Source organism: Mercenaria mercenaria, chromosome 12, assembly GCF_021730395.1.
Source record: "Mercenaria mercenaria strain notata chromosome 12, MADL_Memer_1, whole genome shotgun sequence".
NCBI classification, from domain to species: Eukaryota; Metazoa; Mollusca; class Bivalvia; order Venerida; family Veneridae; genus Mercenaria; species Mercenaria mercenaria.
In genome coordinates, this window is record NC_069372.1 from 12500489 (window position 1) to 12525452 (window position 24964).

The 24964-nt window shown below is 35.6% G+C and overlaps 1 protein-coding gene across 1 annotated transcript in view; it reads right to left on the reverse strand.

Annotated features, from left to right (window-relative positions):
- LOC123534001 (short-chain specific acyl-CoA dehydrogenase, mitochondrial-like) overlaps positions 1-24964 on the reverse strand; it is a 29796-nt gene that overhangs the window by 4158 nt on the left and 674 nt on the right. Inside the window, exons 2-11 of the mRNA XM_053519238.1 lie at positions 11992-12152; positions 11349-11498; positions 10224-10335; positions 8827-8942; positions 8385-8420; positions 6794-6964; positions 5356-5412; positions 4699-4779; positions 4243-4338; positions 874-930 (exon numbers count right to left, since the gene is read on the reverse strand). Coding sequence (XP_053375213.1) covers positions 874-930; positions 4243-4338; positions 4699-4779; positions 5356-5412; positions 6794-6964; positions 8385-8420; positions 8827-8942; positions 10224-10335; positions 11349-11498; positions 11992-12152 — 1037 coding nt within the window. The remainder of the gene's footprint in view (positions 1-873; positions 931-4242; positions 4339-4698; positions 4780-5355; positions 5413-6793; positions 6965-8384; positions 8421-8826; positions 8943-10223; positions 10336-11348; positions 11499-11991; positions 12153-24964) is intronic.

Genomic DNA, 24964 nt, shown 5'->3' on the forward strand with positions numbered 1-24964 from the left:
ATATAACATAACAATTTTCTTGGGTTTTATAAAAAGTCTAGCATTTTCTCTTTGAGAGTAATTAAGAACTGCGTTATGCAAGATTTGCAGACTAAATTTAAATATATTACCTAAAGTAAACTCTTCACTAAAGAGTAAACATCTACCTCTGTGTCTGACTTAGCTCATTACCGTGAACTGGTAGTCAAAATCTACCTGTGCAAAGCTAGGTTATCTGCAGCTCACGTTCAATTCCATCTTAAAAAAGTCTAGTTTGTTTGGTGCAGTGGAACTAACAATAATGCCTAAAACGTTTCTTCTGTTTTTGAAAGGGGTCTGAGGTTCAAGTTACACCAACACAATTTAGTTGAATTGCACCTTTCCAGCATTCAAAGGTACAGAAAGAACAAAGTTGCCCTTTTCAAGCATTATTATAGACATGTGCAGGCGGTGGGTAGACAACAACCTTCCTCAAATGACAAACAGGGTAAAACTCAAGAAGGACAAGTGATTTGAAGTCAGCAACCTTAACAACTCAATCACAGAGGCTTATCTAAAATGTTGTTAATAATCACAAAACTATCAGAACTTATTTTTAACTTAAGTCTGTTTTTAGATACACATTTTACATCAAAATCCATAGTTTGTACGCTGTTATTCAAGACAATAAACTAGATTTCTTGCAACAAAATCTCTTATTACATAACAGGCCTTTACTTGGTTCTGCTTGACTGTGATTAGGTGCAGCTAGTACTAATACAGGAACCTTTAAACGACCGCTTCGTGAATGTTGACCAAATTTGGTTAGTAAGAAGGTTAAGCTGTCAATCCTGTTCTTATTTTTGCATAACTGCAATGAAGTGGAAAATATATTTCAAAGCAGGTAAAACATACCTGATGAGCACAAAATGTGGCGGCTTCAGAAGCAGCTAGTTTAGCCATGGCAGCATCCTGTAAAACACATTAGTGTAATATTTCAGCTGTTCAAATCAATTATTTTACACTTACATTTGAGATTAAAAATCAACTTCTTCATCTAACACAGACTTACAGGTATGTCGCATATTTTTGTAAACACTCTTATAATGTTTCTATTTCACTAGACTTCAAGACATTCACATATCAATAAGATGATATGAGCCGCGCCATGAGAAAACCAACATAGTGGCTTTGCGACCAGCATGGATCCAGACCAGCCTGCGCATCCGCGCAGTCTGGTCAGGACCCATGCTGTTCGCTAACAGTTTCTCAAATTCCCATAGACTTTGAAAGCGAACAGCATGGATCCTGACCAGACTGCGCGGATGCGCAGGCTGGTCTGGATCCATGCTGGTCGCAAAGCCACTATGTTGGTTTTCCCCATGGCACGGCTCATATATATTCTTATCTTCATGTTTACTTATAATATTTTTGTATCAGCTTAACATACAATTCCATATCCTTAGAGAATAATGTCTGATGTTCCGCTGACATTAACCATAAACTCAAGGTAAAACTGAAGAAAGGAAATACTAGGATATATAATTTTATTAGATTGCAGCATTGCAGCATTTCAATGCAAAGGTGTAGCACTATGTTTTTGGTATTAACAGTACATATATTTTTGAGAAATTCATTAACAATTCGTTTCATTTATTGACAAATTGGCATTACAAATGCCCCTGACCATTTTTCAATGGATTTTATCCGTATGAACAAAACACACATGTTAAAACTATATCGAGGGTTGAGCGCAATAATAAAATAAAGGAGTTACGGCAGTATTGCACTCAACCCTCAAAATGTGAAACGGAATAATGAATACATACAAACAAAACAGAACATTTCATTTGGACATGAATACAGAGCATCAAAAAAAACTTAAGAAATTAATCTAAGAAGCAGTTATAATAGTTATTTAAGAGTTTGGTCTCATAGTTTAAAAGCTTCAATAATTCAATAATGAATTTTGCATTTTTAATCACTCTCAGCTAGTTAGTTGAGGACATAATATTTAATAAATGTTTTAACTGACATCCAAGTTGTATTCACAAAATATTTCTGCTAATATTTTTGCAACGAAGTAGGAAATGGTATTCAGTTTCACAAACTGACTAAAGTATATTTTACTGATGCATTATTTTATGTCAGTACCAGAGTAACCACCCATTTCAATTTCCAAACTATGTGACGCAATTCTAAAACTTGATTATAAGTTTTTCTGCTATCAATGGTGTGAATAATGACAAATTTATAAAAATTGGAAATGCATATTAAGTTATTGTTTTGTTAACTTAACATCAATTTTTGTAGACAATTGTAAAACATTTCTATCATGCCCAATGAGGGCTTTCTTGACTTTTTAGCTCACCTGTCACATAGTGACAAGGTGAGCTTTTGTGATCACCCTTTGTCCGTCGTCCGTCCGTGCGTGCGTCCGTGCGTCAACAATTTCTTGTCTGCACGATAGTGGTTTCATTTATGATTTTATTTTAACCAAACTTGCACACAACTTGTATCACCATAAGATCATGGTTCCTTTCTTGAACTGGCCAGATTCCATTATGGGTTCCAGAGTTATGGCCCCTGAAAGGGCCAAAATTAGCTATTTTGACCTTGTCTGCACAATAGCAGCTTTATTTATGATTTGATTTTTACCAAACTGGCGCACAACTTGTATCACCGTAAGATCTTGGTTCCTTTCTTGAACTGGCCAGATTCCTTTATGGGTTCCTGAGTTATGGCCCCTGAAAGGGCCAGAATTAGCTATTTTGACCTTGTCTGCACAATGGCAGCTTCATTTATGATTTGAATTTAATCAAACTTGCACAAAACTTGTGTCACCATAAGATCTCGGTTCCTTTCTTGAACCGGCCAGATTCCATAATGAGTTCCAGAGTTATGGCCCCTGAAAGGGCCAAAATTAGCTATTTTGACCTTGTCTGCACAATAGCAGCTTCATTTATGATTTGATTTTAACCAAACTTGCACACAACTTGTATCACCACAAGATCTTGCTTCCTTTCTTGAACTGCCCAGATTCCTTCATGGGTTCCAGAGTTATGGCCCCTTAAAGGTCCAAAATTGGCTATTTTGGCTTTTGCAGCCATATAGAGACTTCATTTATGGTTTTATTTGATACAAACTTCCAAAATATCTTCAACAACAATAAATCTTGGATTCCATGACAAATCAGATCCAATCGTAGGTTCCAGAGTTATTTTATATCTGATTACCTCCCCTGATTGTAATCAAAATGGATTTATATCAGTAAGTACTTATAGGACTTATTTTAAATTTCATTATTGTTATTAGTTGGACTGAGACAATCAGGGTAGATAACTATGGACTGATTTTATGTCAAATTACCTCCCTTTATTTCAAATTAAAATGGGTATATCTCCTTAACTAATGAAGTTACTGATCTGAAATTTCATTTATGTCAACAGATTTATTTGGCAGATCCTTCTTGTGTTCACTTACAATATTTTTATTTTTTAATCACTTCCCTTTTATGTTACTATAAATAGCTTATTTTTAGTAACTTTTTTATTATTGGCCCTAGGGAAAAACTGAGACCACTTTTCTGTGGTACAACATGGATGGTACCTCCAATTTTTAGGTGTATTTTGACATATCTATACCTTGTAAGATTTATTTTTTCTTTTTGGTTAAATTTCTTCCATGTTGTTTCTGTCTTTTGGACTTAGATATTTTTTCTGAGGGCCTTCTTGTCCTCAAGAGCAATGATAACAGGTGAGCGATATAGGGCCATCATGGCCCTCTTGTTTAATCTTACTAGTACTTCCATCTAATGTTTCATTCACTTATTCTGTAAATGTTTTTCATTAACTTCCATTTGATACCAGACAAAACTAAGCAACATTTTAAAGGCTTCCATAAATGGTAATAAGAAATTCTTTTTTAATTTTGAATGAAACCACTACTAATTTTAGATTTCTAAGCAAAATATGATTCTGACAGGGTATTTGCCATTGTAAATTTCCACCATTTTAGGCCATGCAGTTTCACAACTTAACTACTGCAAAATCCAGATGAAACATTTAGATCTTATTTAACATAAAACCAACTTACTTACACCAAAATCCCAGAAATTTTTTTGAAATTATTTCATCATGGATGTTAAAATCCCAGAAAATTTCTAAAAAAATATTTCCAAAATTTCCATGTGCTGTGATTCTAACATATGACACAATTATAGTTCAAAATCAGTACACAACTAAAAGACTGTTGAAAAACAGCTGTATGCCTAAAAAACGATACCTTGGTATATGGTTTCCCAGCATCCTTCAGCATGGCAGCCTTCCATGTCAGCAACCTGGCACTTTCTATCTGCACTTCCATATTGGCAAGCTTCTCCTACAAGAAAAGAGAGAGGGTATGACAGACTGACTAATGAATAGTCAAGACAGACAGATAATGCCCTTAGAGGAGCATAGGTACCTCATATATGACTGAAAATCTGTGATAAGCCACGTGCAAACCAAATTTGCAGGAAGGAATGATCAACAACAACCAACGTTATTAGAGGTAGTGAATTCATACCTGTATGGGTAAGCATATGTGTAAGATTTTCCTCTGTATTTAAAAGAGTCTGACATGTCAATGCTATTCATGACCATATAACAGCCATATGGAATGTGGCACTCTGCCCACATACATTGCCAAGTTAAATTGCAAAGTGTATGTAATCTGCAGCAATGTCAAGTTAAAATATACCTGAATCATTTGCTGTTTGGATATAGGTTCATTGAAAGCCATTCTCTTTTGAGCATAGTCTATTGCACATTCTAAGGATGCCTGAAATATTACAGAAAAAAGCATATTATTTCAATATCTATAAAGTACATTTCTCAATGTCTGTTACTATACACCAGTCTGTTTTGTTCGTCTTTTAAGTCAAACTAACACAGTATCAGTCATAAAGCAAATCTCCAGCTTCAATAGTGGAGGAGGACCCCAGGCTCCTCTACTGGGAGTTATTTCAAACATTGACAGGCATATGAGTAGAACTGCCAACCTTTTGGCAAGTAAGCTGGATGGTTTCCTGAAGTGTTGACTTCAGAAGGGTTAAAAAGACACAGGGATATATAAGGGGCAAGTAATTCAAAGTCAGAGATCTTTACCACTAAACATTTTGTTTGTTTCTCGCACATACTAAAATTACATCTGGTCTTGATTTTACCAACATACATAAAGAAACGACAGTACAACCAAAAACCCTATTGAGAATTATTCATCATGATGGAAAAGCCAGGAAAATTATTTTTCAAATCTACATAGGAAAATAATAATTCATGTTATCAAAAAACTTGCCACACCAAAATACTTATCACACAATGTGCAAAATTTACATAAATACTGCAACTTACTGACCTGAGCTATTCCAAGACCTTGTGCTGCTATTCCAATTCTTCCAGCATCTAACGTTTTCTGAAATATATCACAAAATAATACTGATAAACATCAATATTACATATTCTATCTACAACTTTGTGTATCTTTATTTTTTATATAGTAAGAAGGATCAATTTAATGATATTTTAGTTTTTGCATACAAAATTGGTCTAACAAGAAAAAATAACTGTTGGGTTCATTTATTTATTTATTTTGTTGGGTTTAACATCGCACCGGTACATTTATAGGTCATGTGGCGACTTTCCAGCTTTGATGGTGGAAGACCCCAGGTGCCCCTCTGTGCATTATTTCATCACGTGCAGGCACCTGAGTAGAACCACCGACCTTCCATAAGCCAGCTGGATGGCTTTCTTACATGAAGAATTCAATGCCTCAAGTGAGGCTCGAACCCACATCAATAAGGGGCAAGTGATTTGAAGTCAGCGGCCTTTACCACTTGGCCATGGAGTCCCTCCTGTCGGGTTCAAACCTTTACAATTAACGTACTGTGAACAGAACCCATCAAGCCCTAAAGACGTCTAGTTAAATTTCCAATGCCAATTTTTCCATATATTTGAAACTATGAAACACCCACAAAACACAGCATTTAGTTCTCTCAAGTTGGACTTCAAGGCATTATTTTCAAGTACCTATTCACTACAAAAGTTGACATATTGCTGGGTTTTAAGTCATATCCACACAGTTTTGGTCACATAGTGACTTTCAAGCTTCTCGTGGTGGAGGAAGACACTAGGTATCTCTCCAAGCATCATTTCAACACTGACCAGGTAGAGACACCAGCCTTAAACAAGCTACCTGGATGGCTTTCTCACATGAAAGAATTCTACACCCAAAGCAAGGTTTCAAACAAACTACGATGAGGGGCAAGTCTAAATAGTCAGTGACTTCAACCACTCGGCCATGCAGGCCCCTTTCAAGCTTTTAACAGTAGATGCTCATCTCCAGGCATTATTTCAGGCACAGACTGGCACCTTGGTAGAACCACCGATTTCTACAAGTCAGCTGAAAGGCTCCATACATAATGATCCATTCAGGTCTTGAAACCAGAGGTGACGGCAAGCAACTTGAAGTTAGCTACCTTAACTATTTGGTCATAGAAGCCCCCGAAGAGAGTTCAGGTTTTGTGATAAGTGTAAATAGGTATCTTTTTTTAATTTTAGAGATTAGTTGACTTTGTGAAAAAAAAGGTGAAAAGTCAATTCTGTGCCTGGCTTATGGACTTATCTTCAAATTATATCTTTTTAACTTGGAACCATTCCCACATTTATCGTTCTTGTCTGTTGATTTGATATGACCTTAATACTGTTTTCAACAGTGTTTTAGTCATGTAAAGGCATTCAGTTGTGCATTTTCTCGGATCATATGGATACTTGCTTTATTTGAAAACAGAAATTACCATAGCAATTTTAAATCCAAATCCTGGTTCTCCAAGAAGATTCTCTTTTGGTATTCTACAGTCGTCAAATATGAGGTTACAAGTTGATGTGGCTCGAATCCCAAGTTTGTCCTCTTTCTTTCCCAATGATAAACCTGGTGTTGGCTTTGGTACTAAAAATGCACTAATTCCCTAGAAACAAATAACACTGCTTGTGAGCAATAAATGAAAACTATCACTTTTATTGAAGAATTGTTTTGAAAAACTGAAATAACACTAAAATATTTTATTTCAAAGTAAATACAGCATCTTGTATAATTACAATATATTTTTAGCATTTTATAAGCTGAGTTATTCTGTGAAAAGAACTGCTCTGCAAACAAACTCATAATTTTTTTACAAATAAGTGCAGCTGTTTGTAAAACACATAATATGGCCTCCATAATGGCCGCTCAGAGACAAATGGGTATGTAATTTTGCAAATTGTGACCTTGACTTTTGAACAAATGATGTCTTAAACATCAGCTTTCATATACTGACTATAGACAACCATCCTATGAAGACTGACAACCAAATCGAGAAGAGACCATTTTCAGTCTAGGTCTAAGACCTTTGATCTACTGACCCCCAAAACAGTAGTGGTATCATCCTAAATTTGATCACTGCAGCTCAAAGCATTCTTTAGTTATGGAGTTGAAACCATTTTCAGTCTCAATCGTTTTGACCATGACCTGTATCCTACTGACCCCCTAAACAAAAGGAGTCGTCCACTGACCACAGACAATCATCCTTTGAGGTTTGATGACTGTAGGTCAAGGCATTCTTTACTTATTGTGCAGAAACCATTTTCCGTATCAAGGTAACTGTAACCTTGACCTTTGATCTACTAACCCCCAAACAATATGGGTCATGAACTGTCCACAGGCAATCATCCTATGAAGTTTGACGACTCTAGGCCAAAGCCTTCTTTATGTATTGAATGGAAACTATTTATAGTCTCAAGGTCAATGTGACCTTGACTTTGACCTACTGAACCCCAATGTTCAGACAACAGGCAATCATCCTATGAAGTTAGACTACTGTAGGCAAAAGCATTCTTTCGTTACTTAGCTGAAACTGTTTTCAGTCTCAACATCTGTGAACTTTGACCTACTTATCCCAAAATGAATAGGGGTCTTCTGTTGACCACAAGCAATCATCCTAAGAAGTGTAAACATTGTGGGACCAAGCATTCTCTATTTGTTGATCAGAAACCAAATGGTCAAATAGACTAACAGACTTGCATACAATGAGCAAAACAATATACCCCCTCTTGTTCAAAGGAGGGCATAAGAATGTCTACATGCTACAGTGAAGTAATTTCATTTCACTGGCAGTAATTCTTTAGGTTTTCTCAAAAATGACTCTTTCATGGGGGGAAAGGACTTTTGGATTTCAATTTTTAAAGATAAATTGAATGGGACTTTTCCCCATTTTGCTGGTTGGGATTTATTTTCCTTGACTAATGCAACCATGAATATTAGTCCCCCAGAAGTATCAAAGATTTTACAGTACATGTAACTTTCAAAAACTGGTTTCAAGCTAATGACACTTTATGGTTACGTATGCCTACCTTGTGTTTTTTACTTTTATCTGTGGTAGCAAACACCTAGAAAACAAAAAGGAGAACATTCATTTTGGAGAATGTCACTTTATTTCAATGTCTTAAAGGAGTGGAAAAAACACTTCATAGCATCAATTTGGTTGATGTAATTATTTTTTTCTATTTCCCTTAGTATACTGATTAAACTGTTATAAAATTGTCTTAGTATAGATCTCTAATTCCTGAAAATTACCTTCATCAAATATTCTTCTTTTAGGAAGAATATCATTTTCTCTTTCAAAACAATGATACAATATAAAATAACAGGTCTTCACTTCTGTAACTGATTTTTCTAAATATGCTTTTATAAAATTAACATTTATTTATAGTTTACTTTGCACATCAAAATTACAGATAAAAGGTGGTGCAATTTTTCTGCTGTGAGTATATTAAACAAGTTCTAAACACTTACAACAGTAGCTTCAGACTCATAACCGTTTGTGATCCAAGACTTGGTCCCATTCAATACCCACTCATCTCCTTCGAGACGAGCTGTTGTGGAAGCTGCTCCGGCATCACTACCATTTCCTACAACATGTTATACTGCTAGCTTATCTCATGATAATTTAATAATCAGGTACTTCCTTTAAACTGTAACATGCAAGCAGATTATCTGTACAACTAGAGCTATCACTGAAGGTGATTAATACCTCCAGATGCCACTTTGATACACAGAAAAAGCAATGTTGAGAACATGACTGTTGACCTATAAATTTGACCTTGACCTTGAACCTTATGACCTGGGTCGCACACTCTTCAAGTTTTTGCCTTGATGAGATCAAAAACTGATGCTGGTTTTATGAAGATCCTTCCAGAAGTTAAGAAGATAATAGAGCAGTCACACATTTATGTTATCACTCTTTCACCACTAAAAGTGACCTTGACCTTGGACCTTAGGACCTGGGTTGTGCACACTGCATGTTGTTAACACTGATGCTAATTTCATGAAAATCCTTCAATTTGTTAAGAAGATGACATGAGTGGGCATGAATTCAACCAATTTGATCTTTGATCTAAATGTGACCGTAATGAGGTATTAAAATGACTGATGCTACTTTTATGAAAATCTTCCTAGCTGTTAAGTAGATGGATGGACCAACATGCAAGGCTCAAATATTGCCCCAATATACATTTATCTTGGGTACGAAAAGACTTATATCCCAGCATTCCTTCAAAATGTAATACTGGTACAATAGGTAATTTATTCTCATAAAAATCAAATAATCACAATTAGCCTAACAAATGAAATACCAAGGTGCTATTCTATATCAATTTTAAGTAAGGTACTAGTATAAAATTAACTGAAATCCATGGGATAACTCCTGAATATCACGTTGGGGTGGCAGGGGGTGGGGGCGGTCCCAGTACCTTGTGGGTCAAGGACAGAGCTCTGAAAGGTGAATTAGGGGTTCCAAAAGTCAGAATGTACCACACTTGACACCCTTTGAAATCAACCAGAGTGACACTTGAGTATTGAAAATATTGCACAATCTTCATTCAAAGTCAGTTTCATTCCCTTACTGGTATACAGTATACTTATGCATGGAAAGTGTAAAAATTTTCATAGCCACACAACTATCAATCAAATATTTCATTTTAAAAAAACTTCAGATTTGTTTGATATCTATTTAACATTATCAAACCCATTGTATATACAATACACTCTTCAAACATCTGCCTTTTCCATTTCAAAAAGTAATATACTGGTTCTTAAAGTTTCTTCTTTTAGACTAGAGCAGTCTTAATACTTTTTTCAGAATATAAAACATTGTACTGTCTTCCTGCTTTATAACACGAAGAAAATTATACCTGGCTCACTAAGAGCGAAGCATCCCACTTTATCCCCATGGAGAAAAGGTTTCATGAATCTTTCTTTTTGTTCAGGATTGGCATACATCTTGATTGGTCCAAGGTACAATGACTGAAAGGGCAATCAATTATCACACAAATTTCTTACAAATACCAAACAGCTGTTTCATTTGGATGTCTCTTCTTAAACCAAAACAGGGGTAGCATCTTGTCTAATGACAGGAAACCTTTGTTCAGCTCTCCCTGTTAAGTAACTCTGCTCCGAGTTGTAACTAATGAGTTTTCAAGGAGACCAGTGCCTGAGTGGTTCAAAGGTTAAGGTCTCAGCTCAACTTGGGGATCATGGCTTTGAGCACCACTAGGGTCACAACCATGCCTTTTTACATGACACCAGTTCTGGTTTCACCAGGAAGCTGACTGGAGTGGTTCAAATAAGCTTGGAGCTTTCATTACATTTGTGCTAAAATAAATAAGTATAAACTAATTCATTCATTCAAACTTACAAAATTGTTGTACAGAGTAAACGCAACCAATAAAACATCAATCTACAAAAATTTTCTACATATGAAGTTTGTTTGTTTGACTGGATGAATGCGTAATTTCAGCTATGGAACGGTGGTCATTTACCTTTTTAGCGATTCTGTACCAGTACAGACTTGTTCTCTATAGGTAAATGACAACTTTTCAGACTTCATAAGACTCTAGAGACTCATGAAAAAACCAACATAGTGCATTTGCAACCAGTATGGATCCAGACCAGCCTGCACATCTGCGCAGTCTGGTCAGGATCCATGCTGTTTGCATTCAAAGCCTATTGTAATTAGAGAAACCGCTAGCGAACAGCATGGATCATGACCAGACTGCGCGGATGCGCAGGCTGGTCTGGATCTATGCTGGTCGCAAATGCATTTGTTGGTTTTCTCATGGCACGGCTCAAATGAGTTCAGAATCAGACAAACCTCAAGATGATTGCTATTTGATACCAGGTTCTTACAAATTTTCCCCCAAAACATTTCACTTGTTTTCATCCTAAAAGCATATTTCATGATAAATACACTTTGTGAAAAAGCATTTTCCAGACATCAATTTATCAGAAAAGAAATTAAGTATTTCCTGTATACATACATTATTTACACTCATAATACAGCCAGCTGACGCACATCCACGACTAACTTCCTCCATCGCTATAGCATAGGCTAGATAGTCCAAACCCGTGCCACCATCCTCTTCTGATATATCTACACAAAGCAGTCCCATTTCTCCTAACATTTTTACCTGTACATTTTAACAAATAAAGCCATTTTTATGCCAATAAGAAAATACATTATGGAAAGTTCAAAATTAGACATAATTGCTGAAGACTGCCTGAAGGCTTATAGCAATTTCAAACAATAAATCTGTTTATATCAAGTCTAAAGATTTGATCAAGTTCAGGAAAGATTTTTCTTGGAAAAAATCAAATTTAAGATTACAAGTTTGATCCATCAAATCCATAAAAGCTTTCTTTGAGAATTCTGGTTTTATTTTGCAAAATGAAGACAGAAGTCACACATCATTCTAAAAGTCGGCTGAGGTAGCGGAAATGTTTGAATATCTATCAATTGTTACTGAGGAAAAAAGACTGTTAATGAAAAGTTCAATCAAACAGTAGCTCTGCCTCATTGTTTTGAAAAAAATCTGATGACTGCTTGAAAAAAAAAAACGTCATTATACTTGCGATTTATTCTTAATAAACTATAAATTTAAACCTGCAGCTTAAATCATTTACCTGTTCTTTTGGAAATGAACAGTCTTTGTCATTCTGTCCAGCTACAGGAACCAATTCCTTATCAGCAAAATCCCGGCAAGTTTTCCACAACATCTGGTGGGTTTCTGAAAGCCCAGGAAACCCAGCTGTAGAAATGCACCTCGCAGCTTCAAATATGCCATCTGGAATAATATTCAAAGATGCTTAAAGAAGCTGCCACCTTTTTTTACTGCCATATTTAACCTTTAACCTGGTAATTTTCTAAAATGGAGTGGTCCATCATTCAATTTGGGCTATACCATTTGTTATTTGAAGGGGTGTTTGCTGAATATTTACTGACTGAATAAGCCAACAGTGCAGACTATGATCAACCTTGATCTTGGTCTGCATTGGTTGCAAAGGCAGAAATATTCATTAAAGGTTAATGTATTATTTTTTCCAGTGTTAAATTTAAGCTTGTTTATTCCTGAAATGCAGATGAATATCTCAAACAGCAAGTTTGGATTTTATGAATTTGCATTTTTATGAGTGAAATTTTTGGACTGAATCATCTGCATAATTTTAGTCAGCGATCTCTATGAGTCTATCACATTTCTTTCTATGGAAGTTTGACAAATTGCAGTTGTTGCAGCTTCGATAGTCTTTTTTGGAACTTTCTGTTACAAATTTAAGCATGGGAAATGTAGTTCCAATTAGAAATGGTTAACAGTTTTTATGTACGCAGATCAATTTGAAGACCTAAAGCATTTCTTGATGTGACCACCATTCAAAAATGCTTGCACATAGGCTGTGTAGACAAGCAGTAAACGTTAATCATGTACTGTACTACACAGGTTTAAATCACAGAAACTTCATAATTTTGGAAATTATTTTATAATTTTTACATAAATCAATGAGGAATTGGACCCACCTTTTGATTTGAACGTATGGCCAATTCATGACAATGTATCAGCATTTAAATATATAGCATGTAAAGCGTTGGCAGCGATGAAAATTTCATCGGAAATTTCCTCCACTATTTTGGTCTTTAGAGTGTTTGATGTGAGTGCAGATATTACCCATAAGGTAATCAAGGCAGCAATTCTGACCAAATTTTATGAATATCCAGTGTAAAATGCAGCCCCTATTGCATACAAAAGGTTTTTCTTTGATTTGACCAGGTGACCTTGTTTTTGACCCCAGATGACCCATATTCAAACTTGACCCAGATTTCATCCAGACAACGTTCTGATCAAATTTCATGATGATCAGGTGTAAAATGCAGTCCCTGTTGCATACACAAAGTTTTTATTGATTTGACCTAGTGACCTAGTTTTTGACCCAAGATTACCCATATTCAAACACACATGACCTAGATTTTATCAAGGCAATCATTCTGACTTAATTTCATGAAGATCCTATGTAAAGTGCAGTCCCTATTGCATACACAAGGTTTTGACCTAGTACCCTGTTTTTGACCCCAGATGACCAATAATCTAACTCGACCTAGATTTCATCAAGGCAATCATTCTGACTTAATTTCATGAAGATCAATTGAAAAATACAGCCTCTATCGCAGACACAAGGTTTTTCTTTGATTTGACCTAGTGACCTAGTTTTTGACCCAATATGATCCATATTCGAACTCGACCTAGACTTCATCATCGCAATCATTCTGACCAAATTTTATGAAGATCAATTCAATCATACAGCCTCAATTGCATACAAAAGGTTTTTCTTTGATTTGACCTAGTGACCTACATTTTGACCCCAGATAACCCATATTTGAACTCGACCTAGATTTCATCGAGGCAATCATTCTGACCAAATTTCATGAAGATCGATTCAAAAATATAGCCTCAACTGCACACACAAGGTTTTTCTTTGTTTTGACCTAGTGACCTTCATTCTGACCCCAGATGACCCATATTCGAACTCGACCTAGATTGACTTAATGACCTAATTTTTGACCACAGATGACCCATATTCAAACTTGACCTAGATTTCATCAAGGCAATCACTCTGCAAATCAAAGAAAAACTTATCGTGGTAATACTAAATAAATATACATTTCTTACGATACCATGCTGAAAAAAAAATTCACATTTTTACTGTTGGAAATCGTCAGCACATTTCTTATTTTTATACTTTCTCAGCAACTACAGAACACAGAAACTATGGCTGACCTGTGACGTAGAGATTTTTCTAACGAACATTTTGATTGGATCGCTGCATCAAATTATAATTGGAAACACCTCGGAATGTGATTTAAATAGCATAGATATCCATGGAAAGTACTGCTACGACGCATCAATGATCTGGTCTCGATTTGATAGTATTTTTGACACTGTGACTGAATAGTCTATTGCATTCCCCTTGCCTATTGTAAAGTCATTGAGTGGTATATTTTTGCCGATTTTTGTGATTTCTATAGTTCTTTTTCTGCCGGGATTTTCGCGAATTTTATTGGAATTTCAATGTGTTATTTTTTGACTGAATGTGTGAAATCGCGCATCGCGCCCTCCTTTCCCAACCACTGCTTATGCAAGATGATGTGGGTGATGATGAGGAATAACTATTTCAAGTTTAAATGAAATCTATATAGTAATAACTGAGATAGAATGAAAGTGCACCAAAACTTGAACCTGAAATTCTAAGTAAAAAGGGGGGATAAATCATGAAGTTATGGCCCTTATGCAAGATGATGTGGGTGATGATCATGAGGAATAACTATTTTTCAGTTTAAAGCAAATCCATGAAGTATAATTTCAGAGATAAGCCCCCCCCCCCCCCCCCCCCAAAAAAAAATGTATGTTTCCTGTGACATGCCAGAAAAAAATAGGGTAGGTAGGTCGATTTTTTCTTTTTTTCTTCTTTTTTTTATAATACACATCTTTACATTAGTGGAATTCCCTTGTCTGCTTTTGCCTATTGTCTTATCAATACATATATGTCTGTACTAGATGGTAGATGCTATACACTTTAAATACACAGCTTTTTATATACCCTTTGGATTTTAATCAAATTTTTAAATACATGCCGTCGGAATATTTCAACAGATGCACCATTGGTTCAAGCCTAGCTTAAACTCATGATTTTTTATGTCAAGTTTAAGGCAGGGGTGTAATTTTTTTTCCACACCACCTGCCCTGCAGGACAACTAACCACTAAAATCTGCTTGCCCTTAGTGAACAGTCACATGCCCTTAAAATTGACATGTTTAATATTGTCACTTTTATGAAAGGATATTATACAATGTCATGTACAATAAGTTAATTTAAATGTAACACTCAGTAGACCAATATTATTCTCTTGTACACTACATTTCCTTTTTAAGGTGGCATATTTGTTCTTCTTAAACTTCCTTTTTATAGCAGACATTTTTATTTTTCTTTCCTGTATTTTTGTCAGCAGCACCAGCCAGTTGCTCTCCAAAATAACTGCAGTCATAGTAATAATAATTAAAGTCTATCCCCTCCCGTATTTTCCTAAACTATTAGGACAGCATAAAATATTTAGTTATTTTCATTTTCTCAACACTTATTTCCCAAAAATAATTATTTTGAAAAGTGTCCCCATGGACATAATTATCACCATCCACACACCCTTTGTGAAAGCGAAAAAAACAAACAATTATCGGATATTATTCTGTTTATAAGCTAAGTAATTGGCCTTGTTTTCATCATTAATTAACACCCTCCAAAGAGCTAAAAGAAGTGTGTCGATATCATGGCATCTGAAGTGAAGATCAAAGCCGTATATTTGCCCGAGATTGTCATGGCATTATGTCATGTTTTCGCGTCATGTGAAACATCACTGTTTGATCGTACCGCCTCGCTTCTTTAAATTGTTGAGTAGAAATCAATAAAAAAGTTTCTTCTTTATTTTCTTTAAAAGCGAATGTACAACATCACGAATGAACTGACAGGTAAATGTGTCGAACGATTATACCGGATATCCTACCTCTGTGACCTGTTTGCCCTCAAAAAATTTACATTATTGTTAGAGAAGAATATCTTACAAAGTGTAGTGTCAAAAATAATACTTGTACGAAAAGATTCATTTAAAACTTAATTAAAAACCGCAACAACATCATACTGCGTTATTCTAAAGCTAAATTTCTATCTACATTCACGAGGCCACGTAACCTATTCTGCCGCGCTAACAGAAATCTGTTTGCGAAAAACTCGTTTTACTCCATGTATTTAAATTGCTGCCGCTTTTTCATTATTTAAGATTTTTTAATTCTGTTTTTTATACTTTCTGTTCAAAAGTCTGAATTTTATGACCATATTACGTATCATTTATTTACTTTAAGAAAGAAATAAGTAATTAAGATCGCGCTGTTTGAAATTTTACAAGTGATTACATGAAAATTCGGCCGTTTTTATAGAATTTTGCCTACATTTTTGTCAATGTCTTATTAAAATTATATATTATAGAATTCAAACTGTATCACTTCTCAAGCGGTGTTGAAAATTTGAATCGATTATATTAAAAAATGAATGCACTAAGCACGTTTTTTTGTGTTCGTGCCGATAAACAAAAGTAACGGCGATATTAGATATTGCGATAGGTCGCACGTGCTCGTGGAATGGAAAATTAACGGCATGAAGTTTTGATATCTTTATGACTCGCGGGTTAATTCCAGTCAATCCAGGTATTTTTTCGTGATATAATTTCTGAACTTGGTAAAGTTACGACGTAAAAACCACTCGCCCGATCGGTCGAGTATACAGCGAAGTCCACTCGTCCAAAGTGCTAGAAAAATAAATATTTCTTTGACTCGTCCTATCCAGAATTTAACTCGTCAATGTACGATGGATGTGAATATAGAACTGTCAGATCCTTCACAAGAAACTGCCTGTCGGCGTGTGGACTTGTTCAAAAGCCCGGTGAATGTACATCGATCCGATGTTCCTAAATCAGAGCATATTTTTTTTTCGTACCCGCAAATTTTAGTCCGAAAAAAAGTTTAGGGTTGGGGGCTAAAATTAGGGTCGGTCGGGTCACAGGAAACATACATATTTTTTTTTACGCCTAAGGAGAAGAAAGAGAAAGTGCATAAAAATTTTAACCAAGGTGGGGATGCAGAAAGACGCCGAAGCAGACACGAGTAAAATAGCTCTCCTTATAGGAGAGATCGCCGTGACGTCACGCATTAACACAGGTCTGTTTATCTGGTGGTTGGCAAAACAAATGTTTTTACATCGTTTGTATATGGGATCGGAATTTTTAATTTTTAATAACTTTTTCGCTCATTTATGGATTTTAAAAATTCAAAAAGTTTTGAAATGCTCACGATTTTCATATTTTCTCATTTAAATATCTTTTTAAAATGAATAACCATTTTAAATGACATATGATTTTAATAGCGGCGTAGTGATGCTCCAAACTTTTAGAAAAAACACTGTAAGTTAAGAGTTCATAATAAATCCATTTTATTTCGAAATGATAATTAAAAGTAATCAATAAATTGCTTGTTTTATATTATCCTTTCTATCGATCAAAAAATTATTGATATCATTTGTGTTTTAAGAAAGTTTAAGCCGTTAGAAAAACATCACTGTTTACAAAAAAAAACATGGACGCTCTGCGTCTGCCCACCCGATATGTGTCTTATCAGTTCTAAAAATAGAAAATACAAGGGATTTGTATACAAACACGATCTCTCCTATACTTCGTCTTGCAAAGTCGAGCTGATAACTCAATTATTCCAAATAATTGTACTCGAGAGTTGAATATCGTTCAGGGCCCTCGTTTGCCGATTTTTGGGGCCGAAATTCGGCCCCATTCCCCCCCCGAAATAGTATGTTTCACCCCCCCCCCCCCAGTACAGAAAAATTCCCCCTCGAAAGAAAAAAAAAATCAAGAAAAAAATCGATACCCGATAGTCTTAGGAGCCCGGGTCCGGGAGATTTTCAAAAGACGCTCAAAGGACCCGGCATGATAATTGCCTGTGCGTCACTCGGGACCCGGAGACATTTTCCTTTGATAATCAGTCATTTCCTAAAGTAAAACTATGTCCACGATAAACACGTGTATTCAAAATAAACACTCGCGGTCATGCCCTCCTGCCTTTGATCTTCTACTAAATTCCCGCCCTTTATCCTGTGGACATGCCACGCTGATTTTTCTTTATCAGCAAGTTACGTCACGGCGAGTGCACATAGGTAATGAGGATCAATGAAGTGTTAACATTAATTGATAAAGCGTTACCCGTATTGAGCCTGCATACTGTCAAAAAAGGCGCCAATTATTAAATTATCGTAATTAAGCGACCAGCTGAGTACCGAGCACGTGAAAAGTGTCCTGCAAGATTTCTTCATGCAAACTTTAAATTAGATCATTGTTTAATGATTGTACCTTAACTTCAAGGAGAAAATCCACAAATTTAAATGAATTTGGAAAGTAAAAATAAGTTTAGAATGTCCATTCACGATTCTAATTACACCCGATGACATATTATGCAATTTTTCCAAAATTCACTAAAAAAACTTGACTTTCAATGCAATTTTTAATGAAAAGTAGCATCATTATTTGAGGAACTATCTCTGGTTTACCTTAGTGGACCAAGTAACTGGCAAAAAACAACATTTCAGACGACATTCCAAAAGTGTACCAGTATCCGGATAGTACGTTTTTGGATACATTTTTACAGTGTTTTAGCACTTTTCTGCTAGATCAAACAAACAAAAATATTGAAGAAAAACCTCATCAAATTAAAATGAATTTTGATAAAAATTTATTTACAATATGAGATTATATGACCTGAAACAGAAATTGTTATTATGCTGTAACATGTTCTTGGTTGTAGTAGCTATTAATTACGTAGTATTACTTTATAAGAAAATATAGTCAATTGTATCGATGTGTTGGGGCAGGACTCTTGTATTTTGAAAAAGGACCCTTCAAATTTTGGACCCAAGGGTCCCGGGACTCTTGGGTTTTCAGGTCTAGTGGAACCCCTGGTTTTACTGATCCGTATAATACGCTCGTTTTTCAGTTCCCCGGATGCGTGTATGCAAAGTTACTTCCCTTTGAAAAAAAATGTTGCATAATGCACATCATACAGTAAAAAGATCACGGATGCAACTGGGGCGAAATGCGCAAAAATAGATTTGCTTTTTAAGCAGCATGCTCTCAAAAAACAAAATACTGTCACGGACAACGCTGTTTCATCAGGGCCACGGCAGACATGCACAATCAGGTAGATACGATGAAGGGAAGCCCTGCTCCGGCTGCTGCTGAGACAATGTCCGTGGATACTGCTAGTGCTTCCGTTAATGACGACATGTGAACCTCGATTGGATGTCACCTAACTGATTTAATAAAAGAAAATAAAAGTTGCCTGTTTTCAATAGATTATGTTCTGTACAATACTTCTTATATATTCACATTAGTTTGATATCTGTAATACTCAATTGACCTTAATTTAAGGGGTTATGATCAGATGTCATATCTCCAGAATGAATTCCCCCCTCCCTTGAAAACGACGCGAAATTCCCCCCTCCAACGGCCCCGGCCCCAATCCCCCAAAATGTAGAGAGGGCCCTGTCGTTACATTATTTTGACTTGTCGATATCCGCCTCCGAGTACAAACCAGAAAAGGTAAAGAATGTGATAGTACTGTCCTCTTCTTTGCATAAGTAACACCCAATGGAATCCGTTGGGTGGGAATTATGTTATAATAATGCAACGGATAAAAAAAAGAAATACATACATAGAAAGCCTGTAATTTTTCCTTTTCAATGATGTATATATTACCGAGATTTCTTGAGAAAAATTCAAACTATGGCAGTTAAAAAAATGCCAAGGTTTAACACGAGTGTACTACATACTGGAAAATGGCCGATCACCGGTAAACACATTACTACACCAAGCGTTTTCATTGGTCACGCCTCCGACCGCCATTACATGAAGACAATTGAAACGTTAGAGGTTTAAATTTTTCACAACAGAAATTCTTGATAAATATGTCCTGTTCTTATGTTTTTTATTTACTATTTATGATTTAAAACAACAGGTAAGCAGTTAGGGCTAAAGAAAAATTGTGACTACTGATAAATCGTAATTTCAATTGACCACAGTTTCCACCACAGTTTTGATTGTTTCTGGTTGAGACCTCTAGGTAGACAACGTAAAATATCAAAATGTAAAATCGGTCTGCCCGAGGTCTCATTATTTAGACTAATAGCGAGCTCGAGAATCGAGCTTTACGGTAACGCAAGTATACTTCCACACTTGGTGATGGATTTGAAAATTTTTGTCGGAAGTTCTTAAAAAGCGCACCCTAACAGATAGGTGCTCACAGGAAGTACTTCTTTCCGGAGTGAATACAGAACTTCATTCAATTGCTAAAAAATATTCATCACTTAACAATATAAATGAAAGAATGCTTTCCAGTTGTTTGAAAAAAATATTATTTTCATTTGAAAGATCAAGCATCGGCCAGAAAATGGTAAAAATGTCATTAATAAGCAGAAAGAAATGGGAACGCGGTAATGACGTCACCGTGACACCGGCTTCCCATAATTTTTGCAACGTATGATATTCACTGTTACAGGTATGGTGACACTAAATGTAGACTTTTTTCAAGTGAATGGGTTCTCCTGAATTCTTGTGAGTAGGGAATAGTTTGTGTGACAAATAAATGATGCATAATATTTCTAGCTAAATCCGATTTCTTTGAGCTCGCTTTGAGGCTTTGCCTTATTCCATATTAACTCAATATTTCCTTGGATCGTGTCAAATTTGTTGGACTAAGGCATCTGCAAGACACTAGACAGTTTATCTATTGATAGCAGAGCTACCGGCGCCGACAGCGTCGCATTACGGTCAGACGTATGAACAAGAAAACGAATAGAGAGATCTAACTGTGTATACTATCGAGTTGAAAATTCGTGGTACTTTTTGGAATCGGTGTTGTTTGGATTTTTTCATGTGCACTATGCACATAGTAATTAATCAGTAAAGACGTCAGTAGACGCTTACTGTTTACGGTTGACAAAAGCGTCTCGCTTACTGCTTTGAATATTGAATAAAAATGTAAATGCGCGTTTGATAATAAAAAATTAGTGCTAAATACATTTTCTACGAAGAAAAAAGAAATAAAATACAATATTTTCATGTTGAAACGACTTTTGTCACGCTGCCATTACCGGACTTTATTATATATACTTATGTTTGTCATAATGACGTCATAACTCCACAGTGGTGTAGTGGTTAGCAAGTTCGCGCTGTAAACCAGAGGTCGTGAGTTCGAACCTCACCTGGACCAGATTTTTTTTTTATTCCTTTTTTATTTCAATTTCAGGCATTGAAATGTGAAAAGCAAATAATGCTCTTTTCCCCGTTCGCATATATTTCATCCGTTAGCTTTAAAATCACTGACCAGAGTTGATAAAAAAACAAAACTAAAATTTTTGGCGATCAATCGAGAATTTCGGCAAACACTGTTTTTCTCTAGGTAAAATTCTGATCATTAATTTTTAAAATTTTTCTAGTCTTTTGGGTTTAAAACAAGCTTTGTCAGGCCTCGATCTTAACCTACTTTTGCTGGTAGCCAGCAGGGCTACCAACTTGTGAAATCAAGTAGCCCGACCAGGTTTCTGGTAGTCCCGTTTTGGAAAAGAGAAAAATATATTACAGTCTTCGCCTTAATTTTTTTTCAGCACTTGTCCTTTCGGGCAAGTAAGTTAAGAAAACCACTTGCCCGAAAACATTTTTAATTGCCCGAAATCATTTTGTTTATAAATATGATGTATTTTAGTTTATGCTTGATTCAACATTCAGTTATTTAAATGGTAGGCAACTAACCTACCCACACTACCCATGGGCAGGCTAAGCCAACGTAAGTGGATAACCATGTTGCAATATTCAAGTAACTAGCAGACAGAAATTATGGGAGAAAACTGTAGAAAAAAAGTAAGACCTATACCAGTATCTAATTATATGCCAGGCGTGGGGTTCAAATTTGCACTACCTTTCTAAAACTTACTTTTTTAGCCAGGTCCTTTAAAATATAGTGTAGCTGTTCAAATTTAACTGCAATAATGGATCAGCCTGGTTAGCCCCCACCCCTCCACTGCCCCCAACCCCCAAAAAATGTTGTTTCTGGTGGCATGGCCATCAAAAGTAGTGTCGGTAGGTCGGTATATTTTTTTAAGCATTATTATCAAGTAAATGTAGCCTATTATCACAGTCCGGGGCGACGTGGACACAATAATCATCATCAACCCACCCGTGTTTAAAGCGAAAAGAAAAACATTAACAATTATCGGTAATTATTCTGTTGATAAACAAGTAATTGGCCTTGTTTTCATCATCAATTAAAACCCCCTCAAAGAGCTAAAAGAAGTGTGTCGGTATCATGCCATCTGAAGTGGTGATCAAAGCGGTTTATTTGCCCGAGATTGTCATGGCATTACGTCATGTTTTCGCGCCATGTGGCACATCACTGTCTGATCGTACGGCCTCGGTTCTTTAGATTGCTGAGAAGAAATCAGTAAAAAAGTATCTTCTTTATCAGTCAGGGGTGTAACTGTTTCAAGTTATCGCAATTTATAACCCATCTGAGTTATTGGTTAAACTTCCATAACTTGTTTCAGTTATCATAAAATATTACAAAGCCCTCCTGTGCCAATTCCTCATTTTGAAAGAGACTAATGCAATTATTTCCTGAGTCCTTGACCTTTTATCTTTCCAGCTATGCAGTAAAAAAATTTACGCAAGGCTGATAAAGTTTTACGCAAAAGCTTTAAAGCTATAAAACTCTTAATATCTCATCATTATCCCATTATGCTTATCAGGTCATGCTCAGACTAAAAGAGAATTTGATTAACCTCAGTTTGCTATTAATTTCACTTTAAAGGTCACTTTGTGAGAACAGCAAAAAGACTTTTTTTAAATAACTTACCTGAGTTAACTATATTTTATAACTAATACAGGTTATAAAATGCTTGAAAAAGTAACTGAAATAGGTTACATAACTTAAAACAGTTACACCCCTGACTGTTTATTTTTTTTAAAAGCGAATGTGCAATATCCCGTATAAACTGACAGGTAAATGTGTCAAACGATAATAGTAGATATCCTACCTCTGTGACCTATTTGCCCTCAAGGAATTTACATTATTGTTTGAAAAGAATATCTGACATAGTGTCGAGTCAAAAAAGACATGTACAAAGCTTCATTTACTTATTAAACTTATTAAAAACCACAGCGACATCATACTGCTTTATTTTAAAACAATCATTGTTTTTATTTACGTTCACAAGGTTCCGTAACCTATTCATCCGCACTTGCAGAAATCTGTTTGCCAAAAATCGTTTTACTCGATGTATTTAAATTGCTGCCGCTTTTTCATTATTTAAGATTTTTTAATTCTGTTTTTCGTACTTTCTTGTCAAAAGTCTGAATTTTATGACCATAGTATGTATTATTTATTTACTTTTAGAAAGAAATAAATAATTAAGATCGTGCTGTTTGAAATTTTACAAATAACTGTATGAAACTTCGATCGTTTTTATAGAATTTTGCCTACATTTCTGTCGACATCTTATTAAAATCGTTATAGAATTCAAACTGTATTACTTATAAAAGCGGTGCTGAAAATTTGAAGCGATTATATTAAAAAATGAATGCACTACAAGCGTTTTTTGTGTACGTGTCGATAAACATTAAAGTAACGGCGATACGATAGGTCGCACGTGCTCGTGGAATGGAAAATTACTGGCATGACGTTTTGATATCTTTACGATTCGCGGGTAAATTCCAGTCAATCTGGGTAATTTTTAGGGATGTAATTTCTGAATTTTGTAAAGTTACTTTATATATTGCAAATCTAAAGTCATCAATTCATGCATAAATATACGAAAGCTAGTATTTAGGATGTTCATTTCAGATTCATGAAGTCCTTTTTATAATTATTGTGAAAATTAAGGGATTTAAATTTCGGAAAAATGGCCGACCGGTGCTATGCGGACCGAAAATATCGTTGTCATTTAAAAGGAAACATCAGATAAATCGGTGAAATTTCAAGCTTTTATTATTAACATGTTTGAAAACTTAGTAGCCCGACGGACTACCCAGCATGGGAAATTCGGTAGTCCGTCTGAAAAACTGGTAGCCTCGGGCTACCGGGCTACCGTCAAGATCGAGGCCTGTTTGTATAGTCATGTAAATGATTGTAATTTTCCCATACCAGGCGTCTATTATAGCAGTGTTTTTGACTGAAAGCTGGACACAATCATACTTCCTTTCAGAAAGAACCAAAATTTGACAATAATGACATTTAAAAGAATTACAATAGTCATTTCCAGGATTACGTAAATTCCAATTTCTAATATGAATTAAGGCACCACCTAGCATTGGGGATTTATCTTTTTATATCCGCTTAGAAAGAAATATTCAACGCTCAAGAAAGTGAAACTTTGCTCTAAACTGTAGTTTACATTTAGTGTCATCATACCTCTTACAGCGAATATCATACTTTGCAAAATTTACGGAAGCCGTGACGGTGACGTCATTCAGCGTTCTCGCACTAGTTTTTAGGATTTTTTTGTTTGTTTGCACTCCACGCAGAAACTTGACGGCCTTTACACTTCCTTACTGTTTTAAAAGTGTTTTTCAGTTGCATGTACAGTTTTCTTTACAAAAAAGAAGTAAAATAATCATGTTAGCGCGGTTTACGAGTTTCTATGACTGATTCGGGGTGCTCGGATGTTCATGCAGACAACCAGTCTGCGGTGTGTATATAAACTGGAACCGGAAAACATCGAAAAAATTGTCTCAGTATATGCAGACAACAAAGACGAATAACTATATACGGACGTTACCGTCTCATTAACTTTGGAATTGAAACATTAACTTTTTACATTAAGTCCTCATTGCCAAACATTCACACGCAAAGAGACAGAATTCCTTCGGCTATTGTCCTAATGAGATTCTGTTAGGTTTGAAGCTTTTCAATTTGAAGGAGTTATCATTTGTGACTGGTTTCCAGTATGATAAT